Source organism: Pistacia vera, unplaced genomic scaffold, assembly GCF_008641045.1.
Source record: "Pistacia vera cultivar Batoury unplaced genomic scaffold, PisVer_v2 Contig302, whole genome shotgun sequence".
Lineage (NCBI taxonomy): Eukaryota > Viridiplantae > Streptophyta > Magnoliopsida > Sapindales > Anacardiaceae > Pistacia > Pistacia vera.
The window spans coordinates 353784-365158 of NW_022196116.1; the positions used below are offsets into that span (position 1 = coordinate 353784).

Here is an 11375-nt window from a genome sequence, read left to right on the forward strand (position 1 = left end):
TCCAAAGGAGAATTTTCTTTATGAACATAGCAGTTGTATGCTAAATAACTTGTGATAGTAGATGCAGCCCATACAAGTCCCAGTCCAATAGAAATATATGTCATGCAAATTTACACACAAGATTTAAGTACCAGCATTATATGTATTTGATCTGCATTAAGGTAACACTTACCCCCTGTGTTTTATTCAGATTTAGGACCGATATCTGAGAATCCCCTCTATCAGCAGTGTAAGCACAAAAAAGGCTGTTTCCTTGTGGGTGCCAGGCTATATCTTCAGGCCATCTCCTCTGCTTTGGAGATACACAATCACTTGTACTGAGTAAAGAGGCACCTGACCTGCAGTTGAAGGGAAAACCATATGAGCACAGAGCAAGGAACAAATACACCAATTTGGAACAAAATAAAAAATGAAGTCGTAATGCAGACCAATTAGGGGATGAAGTTCATTATTTTAGGATTTATCTCTAATTTGTTTCACTCATTTAATTTTAACTACGATTGTTTTCCTTTCAGGATTTAGTTCTATTAGGATTAATTTGATCATATTTTCAAACTTACCTTTTATCATTTATAGATAAGTAATAGAGGCTTGAGTCGTTTCAATATGATTTTTCTTCACCAAATCTATAGGCTTCGCTGATAATTTTCAATAAATAATCTAGTTAAGACATTTCAGCCATGCATCATGCTCTAGAGTTCTCCTCATAAGCATTACCTTCACAGCATTAGTTGGCAAGTAACACTATCATAACAATGCAATACAATGAATATAAGCACACTTGTATGATAAGCAAAGGTTCACACTGCAACCAGTCAAAATCCTGGTAAGCCAACGGGGAGAAAAAGTCACTTGAGAAAGACAAATATTTCAGATTTACCCCCTAGATTGAAGCTGCCACAAGCTGACCATTCCATCCAAAGCACTGCAAAATTTCCAAAGTTACCAGCAAAAGTTAGTCCTGTATAATCATAAAAAAAATGACAGTTACTTATTGCATAAGCACAAAGTAAAAAATGTCTTCAAAAAAAATCGAAAACCACCTAAAAGATGTACAAGATGAGCAAGTGCACAGCCACAAGCACTTCATGCACCTACTTTCTCAAACTCGTTACTAAAACAAAAGTTCATGTTCATGTACAAGCCAAAAACCTAAATGCATTTAAAAGTCATGTAGTGGACAGACCCTTTTCAAAGCGTAGCTAATCTTAATATTACAAAGGAGACAGGAAACACCAAAAAGAAAAAAAAAAAAAAAAACCATGGTTTTATTATTCACACGTTTGACCATAGAAAGAAAAAATTGGAAGTCTCAAACATGCCAAATCAGATTCATAGGCCCCCTATTACTAAGGAATCAATACAAGGGGCACAAAGGGCAGGAGGGTGTGAGGCGTGTGAATAGACACTAAGGTTTGTTGGGCCAGTGGGATATAGTTACAGGAAATACAGGTGGCAGGATTGTGTGTGGAGGGAATATGGGAAAAGGTCACTAGTATATACATACAGTTAGAATTGGGAATAGGCTAAGCAAATTATTCTCTAAAGTTGTCAATGGAGGCCCCTAGCTCCTCGAATTGCTAGGAACTATCCTCTCTTTGTTTTTGCCACTGGTTCGGTCTGACTAGGACTCTCCAGGACTTGTTTTAACTTTGAATCAATATACATTTGTTGATCTTGGTTGTTCTTTGATTGTTGGTTGTGCTGTGTGTGTATTTTCGATTGTGGTTGCTAGAGTCTCATCAAATTGGTATCAGAGCCTTGTTTAGGTGAAGGTAAAATCGGAAATGGAATTGAGAAGGAAATGGGGAACATGAAGGAAGAAATGGGAAGCATCAAGGGTTACCTCGTTGAGCTTCGAGAGTGGATGAGGATTAGAGATGAGAAGGACGAGAGTAGGAATACTGATAAGACAAGAAACGAGACACCGGAAGGTTTAGGTAACCAAGATCGACTAAAGGGAATCGAAAATGGCAAAGAAGATCAAAAGGGAAAGAAGCTAGAATTACTTGTATTCAACGGCGAAGACCCATTAGGATGGACTTTCAAAGCTGACCGATACTTCCAGGTGAACCAATTTGAGGAAGAAGAGAAGGTTGACGCTACCGCCGTGTGCATGGAGGGGCATGCGCTGAACTGGTACCAGTGGGTTGACACTCGAGCGCTGATTCTCTCTTGGAGCTCTTTCAAATCGGCATTAGTGAAACGCTTCAGGTCATCGCACTAGGGAACAACTTACGAGTCATTGGTTGCGCTAAAGCAGACAGGAACCATGACTAAGTTCAAAGAACAATTTGAGGCACTTTCAGCCCCCTTGCGTGAGGTAGGAGAAGACCTCCATGTGGGAATTTTCTCAAATGAGCTTAAAGAGGAACTATGGAGTTAATTGAGCAAGCCCATTGTATTGAGGAGAAAAATTGGGTTTTAGATAAAACCCGGTCCAGATTTAATGGAACCCAAGCCTACAAACCAAATTCTTACCACCGGGTCTCATCCAACCCAGAATAAAGCCGACCAAACTAGTGGAATAACCTGATGAAAACGGAGAAGCGAGGCAAGGGGTGAGTTCACAAAACAGTAGTTGGGAAAAGGAAGGAAAACCAATGGAGGGTGTTACAACGCCTGCCAAAGGCGATAGGTTCCGGCGATTAACAGAGGCCGATATCCAGTACAAACAAGTGAAGGGATTGTGTTTCTGTTGTGATGAGAAGTTTGGGCCAAACCACCGATGTAGAAATAAATCTCTGCAGGTTTGGTTGATTCTGGAAGATGAAGAGGAGATGAAGAAAAAGGAGACACCACCAGAAGCCGACGATGAACCAATCTTAGAAGGTAATACTTTTGCTTTGCCAATGAATTCTATCGTAGGGATGATTTCAGGCAAGACTCTTAAGCTTAGAGGTCTGATGGGAACAGAGGATTGAGATACAACAAGATTTTTTTCCCTTTGAATTAGGCAGGGTCGAAGTTATGTTGGGAGTCGCTTGGTTGAGCACTCTGGGAGATGTGTGTGCTAACTGGAAAAACCTGACCATGGCTGTTGCCAGAGAAGGAAAAAAGGTCATGTTAAGGGGAGATCCTTCTTTGGTCAAGACAGTTGTCTCACTCAAAGCCATGCTGAAATCGATACAGATAAAAGGGGCTAGGTATGTGTTCGAATTTTGTTCCATAGAGAGCAAAACAGCTAAGGAAGTTGAGCCAATTGAACCTAGAGTCTAGGAAGTGGTGGAAGAGTTCAACCAAGTCTCTGACCAACCTACCAAACTACCTCCCAAAAGATCCACAGACCATCCCATAATCCTCCAGGATGGGGCCAAACCTCCTAACATACGTCCTTACAAATACGCTTACGTCCAGAAAAATGAAATTGAGAGATTGGTTGGGGAGATGCTGATAACGGGAATAATTCAGCCAAGTACAAGCCCTTTTTCTAGCCCTATTTTACTAGTGAAAAAGAAAGACGGGAGTTGGCGCTTCTGTGTTGACTACCGCGCCCTGAACAGTCTCACCATCCTAGATAAGTTCCCCTTTCCCTCAATCGAAGAGTTGTTGGATGAACAGGCAGGAGCAACGATTTTCACTAAGTTGGATTTGAAATCCGGGTACTACCAGATCAGATTAAGGGAGGAAGACATAGCTAAGACAGCTTTTCAAACTCATGAGGGGCCCTATGAGTTCCTAGTTATGCCCTTCAATTTAACGAACGCCCCTTCCACTTTTCAGGCTTTAATGAATACTATCTTCAAGTCAATTTTAAGGAAGTTCGTCCTGGTTTTTTTTTTTTACGATATACTTATCTACAGCCTCGACTTGCACACCCATTTGGAGCACCTTAGACAAGTTTTCCAGATTCTTAAGACAAATGAGTTGGTCGTAAACCGCAAGAAGTGTCTATTCGCACAACAGAAACTCGAATACTTAGGCCACCTAATTTCAACCAAAAGGGTGGAAGCTGATCCGCAAGAGATTGACTCGATGTTGTCTTGGCCAGCCCTCCGCACTATAAAAGGTTTGAGGGGATTCTTGGGGCTAACAAGTTATTATCGTTGCTTTGTAAGGGGATATGGACTGATTGCTCAACCCTTAACACAACTACTTCGGAAGGATTCTTTTACACGGGATGAGATAGCTCAACAAGCCTTTGAGGCCCTCAAAACAGCAATGACAACGGTTCCGGTGCTAGCCATACCTGATTTTGACTTACCCTTCAAAGTACACACCGATGCTTCTAGGCAAGGGATGGGGGTTGTCCTGGTCCAAAAATAACGCCCAATTGCTTTTCTTAGTAAAGCTTTTTCTTGCCAATCAAAGCAGAAATGTATGTATGAACAGGAACTCATGGCCATAGTGTTTGCTGTCCACAAATAGAGTCATTACCTTATTAGGCGCAAGTTCATTATTAAGACAGACCAGCGTAGTCTAAAGTTCTTGACTAACCAGCGAATGAAGACACCAAAACAGCAGAAGTGGATTTCGAAACTCATGGGATTCTCTTTCGAAATTCACTACCAACCGGGATCCTCCAACCAAGTGGCAGATGCATTGTCTCATAGAGAGGAGGTAGGTGAGATGGTTGCCATATTAATGGTCCAATTTTCAGACTTTGATGAGATAGTTGCCGAAGCTCAACAGGGCCCTAAGCTTCAAATCATTATGCAAGATCTCTTATTCGACCCCACCAGTAGACCCCACTACCAACTTCGAAAAGGCTGTCTGCTTTACAAAAACAGGATTGTTCTTCCCAAGTTCTCCAAATTCATCCCTAAGTTGCTAGAGGAGTTTCATTGTAGCCCAAGTGGGGGGCATTCGGGTTTCTTTTGCACTTATAAAAGGGTGGCCAGCCTTGTCTTTTGGGAAGGGATTAAGAGGGACGTTCAAGAATTTGTGAAGAGATGCACTGTTTGCCAACTCAATAAACACTCAACCCTTAAACCAGCGGGCCTTTTCCAACCCTTACCCATCCCTACCCAAGTATTTGAGGATATTAGCATGGATTTCATTTGAGGACTATCTAAGTCTTGGGGACACGATACTATCCTAGTGGTGGTCGACAGACTCACTAAGTATAGCCACTTCATCCTCTTTTGCCATCCCTATAGTGCTAAAGATGTAGTAGTTGTTTTTGTATCAAAAATTGTGAGGCTCAGTGGGTTTCCAAAGTCTATTGTGTCCGACAGGGACAAGATTTTTATCAGCCAATTTTGGCAAGAACTCTTCAAGGCATCTGGCACTACATTGAAATTCTGTTCGGCCTAACGCCCACAGACAGATGGCCAAACTGAGGTGGTGAATCAGTGTGTGGAGGCCTACTTGCGGTGTTTTTGCAGCTCTGAACCCAAGCATTGGTCCTCTTGGCTCTCTTAGGCGGAATTTTGGTACAATACGAATTACCACAATTCAACTCGGATGACCCCTTTCAAGGCTTTATACGACAGGTATCCTCCTACTCTACTCAAGTTCACATATTGCCTGTCATTGGTGGAGGAAGTGAATCAACAGATGTTCGAACGTAATTCCATCTTGGAGGAGCTTAAACATAATTTATCCATCGTTGAAGGGCATATGAAAGAGAGTGCGGATGTACACCGCCGGGATGTTACTTTTCAGCTTGGGGATCACATGTTTTTGAAGCTCCAGCCCTACCGGTTTAAGTCCTTGGCCAGGAAACATAATGAGAAATTGAGTCCCCGCTTTTATGGTCCTTTTCCCGTCTTACAACGAATTGGACAGGTTGCCTATCTGCTGGATCTGCCTTCCACTGCTCGTATTCATCCGGTTATCCATGTTTCTCAACTCAAACGTAGCTTGCACAGCTCCATTCCCATCCAGCCACTTCCTCCTTGTCTCACCGAGGACTTGGAACTCATTGTCCAGCCTGAATCAGTTCTGGCAGTCCATTCTTTGTTGGTTGGTACTAAAGAGGTTCTTATACGATGGCAGAACCTGCCTTCCTTTGAAGCTACTTGGGAAGCCTACAACATCATCAACCTCCAGTTTCCTCATTTCCACCTTGAGGACAAGGTGGCTCTTCAAGGGGGGGTATTGATAGGCCCCCTATTACTAAGGTTTATCAATACAAGGGGCACAAAGGGCAGGAGGGTGTGAGGAGTGTGAATAAACACTAAGGTTTGTTGGGCCAGTGGGATATAGTTATAGGAAATACACATGGCAGGAAATACACATGGCACTATTGTGTATGGAGGGAATATGGGAAAAGGTCACTGGTATATACAAACAGTTAGAATTGGGAATAGGCTAAGCAAATTATTCTCTAAAGTTGTCAATGGAGGCCCCTAGCTCCTCGAATTGCTAGGAACTATCCTCTCTTTGTTTTTGCTACTGGTTGGGTCTGACTGTGACTCCAGCACTTGGTTTAACTTTGAATCAATACACATTTGTTGATCTTGGTTGTTCTTTGATTGTTGGTTGTGCTGTGTGTGTTTTCGATTGTGGCTGCTGGAGTCTCATCACAGCATAATAATCAGTTGATATTGCCATACCCTATCTAATGAAACATCTAATTACCTGGTCACAAAAAGCTGATCATTCACTGGGCACAACGAAAGACTTCTCAACTTTCTTTTGTGCTGACTAGAGATGTGGTTGCTCGTATGACAGCGAATTGTGCAAGGTGAAGAGCTGCTTTGCACCAGTGGGATCAATTCTTTATGTTCTTTCTGCTCTGAAATACAGCCAAGAAAAAAGAGAGTGCATGAACATCAATAACATATAATTTAAACCATGACGGAAAAACACTTGACCAAAAGCGGAGGCCAACATTTAATCCTGGGAAACACACACACTTATAATGCATTACAATTCAACAGGTGAGAATATTACCAAATTTCCTTTTTGTTCCTCTATCTTGAACATCAACAACTTCTGTATCACGAGAATTTCTATAGGATTTTTCCCCTTTTACAACACTGTTGGGGTGAGAGGCAGGACTTCCTTGAGCACTGGACCCAACAGGATCTCTCATGCCAGACCATGTTGATTTTATGGGCTGAGAAATCTTGGGATTCACAGCAGGAATTACCAGTTCCGTTCTAGATTGAGGTTGGCTTCTAGAAGGATCTTCATCAACACGAACAGGACTGATTGATCTCCGCTCCACCTTAACATTTTTAGTTCCATTAGCCGGAGAACTTCTAGACGACACTGCCTTATCTCGGCCTCGAAGATGAGCCAATTTAGATTGTGAATCTTGCAACCTCTTCTCTGCTTCATCAAGCTGCACGCCTTTTTCAAATATATAATTAGTAGCTATTATCCTCGAAAAAATAAAAAAATACTAAAGCAAAACACGAACAAAAGCTTCATATTAAAAACTCAATCCTTGCCCTAAATACAACACAAATAAAGTAAACCATGACAACAATCAATTAAAACTCAGTTCCCTTGTTGAAAACTCGTACTAAAAGCAGAATAACTGCTACCGTTTTTTAACCTCATAAAAGAGAAGATGAACCTAAATCTTCACAAGTTTCTACTTCATTCTTAAGGAAAAAAAAAAAAAAAAAGTAAACTCCTTTCTTGTACATTCTTTCTAGTCAACCAAAACACACGTAACTAAATGCTTATGCCTTAAATGTTTAAAAGTTAAAGAACTCCTTTATTGAACATTCTTTCTAGTTAACCAAAACACAGATATCTAAATGTTTATGCTTTAAATTTCTAAAAGTTAAAGAACTTCCAAGTGTAAACTTTTCGTCAAACTTTAGTATCAAATAACAATTTCAGGATCTAAAATCCAAACTTTAGCACGAATTTCACAGTGACAAATTCACGATAATCATTTACAAATACGTAAGAAACCATAGAAATGTCATTAAATTAATACGAAGAAAATAACAGAAAAGAAAAAGAAAATTATCGAGAAAAATAGAACTGCAACAACCTGAGATTTGTAATAGGAGATACGCTGTTTGAGATGCTCAACTTCTTTGGTACGGTGTTCGATCAAAGCAACAAATGCCTCTTCTTGCTCTTCTTGCTCTTCTCTGCTGTTCTCTCCACCGTTTTCTTCTTCTTCATGCTTCGACTTTTTCAAGAACACCTCGCTCATTTGTATTTGTACTGGCTTCCTTCTCTCCGTTTGTGTTTGGTACAGCAGTTTCTTTCACAGCGTACTCAAGAGTCGAGAGTCGAGACAAGGTATTGATGTTGATATGTTAGCGGAGGAAATGAAATCAAGAATCGGTTATTGACTAATTGTATTTATATTATCGATCTGAACCCTTGCAAAGCCTTTTCATGTTATTCTCTCCCAAATTAAAAAAGAAAAATTATCATTTTTTTTTATATAATTAAATATATGTATATTAATAATGAGGCTAATTATCTTCCCATCTTCATTTAAATCTCTGAATCACGAAAACAAATTAACCTTATGAATTTCAATTTCCAAGTCCTTAATCTTCAACAAATCATTCAATATTTGTTTCCATTAGAATTGCTTTTTCTTTTTCTTTTGCAACTGTTCGTTACCGATAAAGTAAGTATTGAATTGGGTATTATTTTTAACAAAATAATTAACTAAATTCATACTTATGTTATGTTGAATACAATATCTAGTATTGGAACCACTTCGTATCATTGCCAACTCCCAGTTGAACAAGTGCCATCTCAGATCCATGACCAACAACTTACAATAACCGCCCCACCCCACATGCAAAGGCCAAAGGTTTGCTCAACACATGGACAACAACTTCTCCTGGTGAGAGCAGCCTCCAAAAAAATGTAGGTATGATAACATTGATCACAATAATCCAAAAAGCTTTTGACTTATTATCTCTCTCTATCTGCTTAATTTATCAAACTTCAGTAACTTCTGCCACAATTGTGTACGTTCATGGCTGCTTAACAGGTAAACAATGCATTCTTCCAAGATGAACTTCATTGAAGTTCAGACTTCAGAGGCCACTGTCAAACTCTGTTGAATTAAGGTGCATTATCGGAGCCAATATACTTGTCAATATCAGTAGCCCATTAAGGCTCAAAGTGCACTTTCTTACTTTGAGATTGAGTCACAATGTAAAAACTAAAAAGTGCTTCTACCAATTCATCTACCCCAATCACATGATAAATGCAAACCTAATATATTTTTTGAAGGAATTTCTCTTTTTTCTTTCAGGAAGAACAATTTCTGATGCAAGTATACATCAATTTAAGGACTCAAAAGGGCCCCATTGCTGTAAGTATTCAACAGAGAAAAGTTTGCTTGATAAATTCTTACCAATCAATCTCTAAGAAGCATGGATTTCTCAAAACTCCATAAGCAGGGGAGTATTAACAAACCACCTATAATCAACAGTGAGTCTCTACTTCTTCAACATGCATAAATAGAGCAACCAATGGTTCTTCATGCTTGTCCGTGCAAGTTAAATCCAATTCATTAGGCACAATTACTGCATTGGCAACATTAGTCTGAAGCTTAGACTTCTAAACCAGAGAAATGATCATCTGTATCCGGATCCATATCCTCATCATATATATTGCCTATTTGAACAAAGAGAGCTGAAATAAGACACCATATCGAAGCATAAGAAATCAAAATGTGGGCATCGGGGTCAGACTAAAAGAGGCACACCTAGACCAAGCTGAGATCAGACCACCGAACATATGAAGGCTGAGACCAACTTGTCAAAGCTTGTCTACATACACAGCACTAACAATCAACTTAACCCTATAAAGCAATATTTCCAATAACCTCAAAAAGGTTAACATCAGGAGCCTAATAGTCAAGATATATAAAACATCAGGTTTAAAGGAAAATCATTTCAAGCAACAAGATCAACTTCATCACGTTGAGGAGGAACCACATCTAATCTCATCATACTTCTATATTGATCAGGAACTGGAGCACCACCATGCACACACAGCTCTACAATAGCTGGGGCCTTGCCATAAAACCTCTTCAAGTTGTTCTCCAAAGCAGGACCATTAAGATCTCGAACATGCCAGACATAATTCGGACCGACAAGATCATCAATCGTTGCTTCCTGCCATGCATGCAATCCATTACGAGACTGGTGTTTTGATGCTCTACACATTCTTAACTTGTGTCCCTTGGGACCAACCTGGACCTCAGGACAATATCCACAGGTCCATACACTGTACTTCTCCATGATCTTCTTCACTCCTGATATCATTTCAAACCATGAGTCCATTGTCCTAATGCTCAACTTTCTTAAATCCTTCCCCTCTTGATCATTCGATTGATCCACCCAATCACCTTTCTTCTCTAAATTTGAACTGCTTTCAGATCCATCATTCTTAGCACCAAAATTAGGCTTTATATGATGATTATCTTTTAAAATTAAGTTTCTTTCTGTTTCATCATTCTCTATCACAGAATCAAAATCTACAATTCTTCCTTCAATAGAATAGACAGGTTTTGTTCTTCTCTTTGTAGGGTACCTTTCAAGGTCTACACCGGCCTGTATACAGAGCTCTACAATGGCAGGTAGCCTTGGGACACTATCCTTCTCGCAATGAACAACTCTTGACTTCCCAACACGATCATGGAGATGGAAGCACTCGGGGAAGAACACCACATCACAAACTCCCCCTTTTCTCCAAACATGTGTAGCACTTCGAAAACCGCTTTTTGGACCAGCGCAGGTTCGTATTTCATGACCCACATGACCAACGTGAACCTCAGAACAGAACCTGAATAACAAAATAACCTTCAAATAAAAATAATCACATAAAGGGTAATAAAATCTTTCTAAATGTTGACATAAAATCAAATTAAATTTCTCCTAATTAGTTATCACATCTATTAATCTGAAAGTAAATAGAGCCAGACGGCGTATATTTGAATAATTGCATTACCTACAGCGTTGAAAGGGAATAACTTTAACGAGCTTTGACAAACCAGAGAGAAGAGATTGATAAGCTGAATAGACTTGGTGAGCGACGGGGACAAGTTCAGGGACCAATAAGCCGTTGGCAGGTGGATGTTCAAGTAGCTGAACAGGCTGTGATTTTCTAGCTTCTCTCTCCGCTTTAGCTCTCTGTATCAACACCTTCATGGGTGTGGGATATGGCTTTCTCTCCGATTTGTCCCTGCGAGGTTTCGGTACGTCTGAGTACAGAGAATCATCTGCATCTCCGCTAAGGTTTAGGTTTTGGGTTTTGTATGAAGCAAACGCGTTTTTAGTGAATCGGAAGTTGTTCAGTTTGTTTGAGTAAGAGATTTGAACTAATATCCTTCTTTGCATTTCTTTTCGAACCTCCGTTTGGCTGCTAGGGAAATGGAAGAGTTTGATACTATCAACAGTAAACTATAACAATATTCTTATGTAATTCTGTTACAATAAATAAAATAATCATTTTGACATTTTAAAAGAAAATTAAAGGTAATTACA

The 11375-nt window shown here is 39.9% G+C and overlaps 2 protein-coding genes across 2 annotated transcripts in view; both read right to left on the minus strand.

Annotated features, from left to right (window-relative positions):
- Positions 1-11375, minus strand: part of LOC116135671 — a 29553-nt gene that overhangs the window by 1945 nt on the left and 16233 nt on the right. Inside the window, exons 2-5 of the mRNA XM_031421390.1 lie at positions 6841-7234; positions 6526-6682; positions 881-925; positions 173-338 (exon numbers count right to left, since the gene is read on the minus strand). Of these exons, the coding sequence (XP_031277250.1) occupies positions 173-338; positions 881-925; positions 6526-6682; positions 6841-7234 (762 nt within the window). The remainder of the gene's footprint in view (positions 1-172; positions 339-880; positions 926-6525; positions 6683-6840; positions 7235-11375) is intronic.
- LOC116135672 (APO protein 3, mitochondrial-like) lies at positions 9672-11308 on the minus strand. Its single transcript, XM_031421391.1, has 2 exons — positions 10840-11308; positions 9672-10674 (listed from the first exon to the last, which is right to left on the minus strand). The coding sequence occupies exons 1-2, from the start codon at positions 11226-11228 to the stop codon at positions 9783-9785; spliced, it is 1281 nt and encodes a 426-aa protein (XP_031277251.1). The 5' UTR covers positions 11229-11308; the 3' UTR covers positions 9672-9782.

Excerpts from the sequence above, each read along its gene's own strand:
- LOC116135672 (XM_031421391.1), bottom strand. The coding sequence starts at position 11,228 with ATGCAAAGAAGGATATTAGTTCAAATCTCTTACTCAAACAAACTGAAC. Across the intron at positions 10,675-10,839 it reads ATTCCCTTTCAACGCTGTAG|GTTCTGTTCTGAGGTTCACG; the intron begins GTAATGCAATTA and ends TTTGTTATTCAG.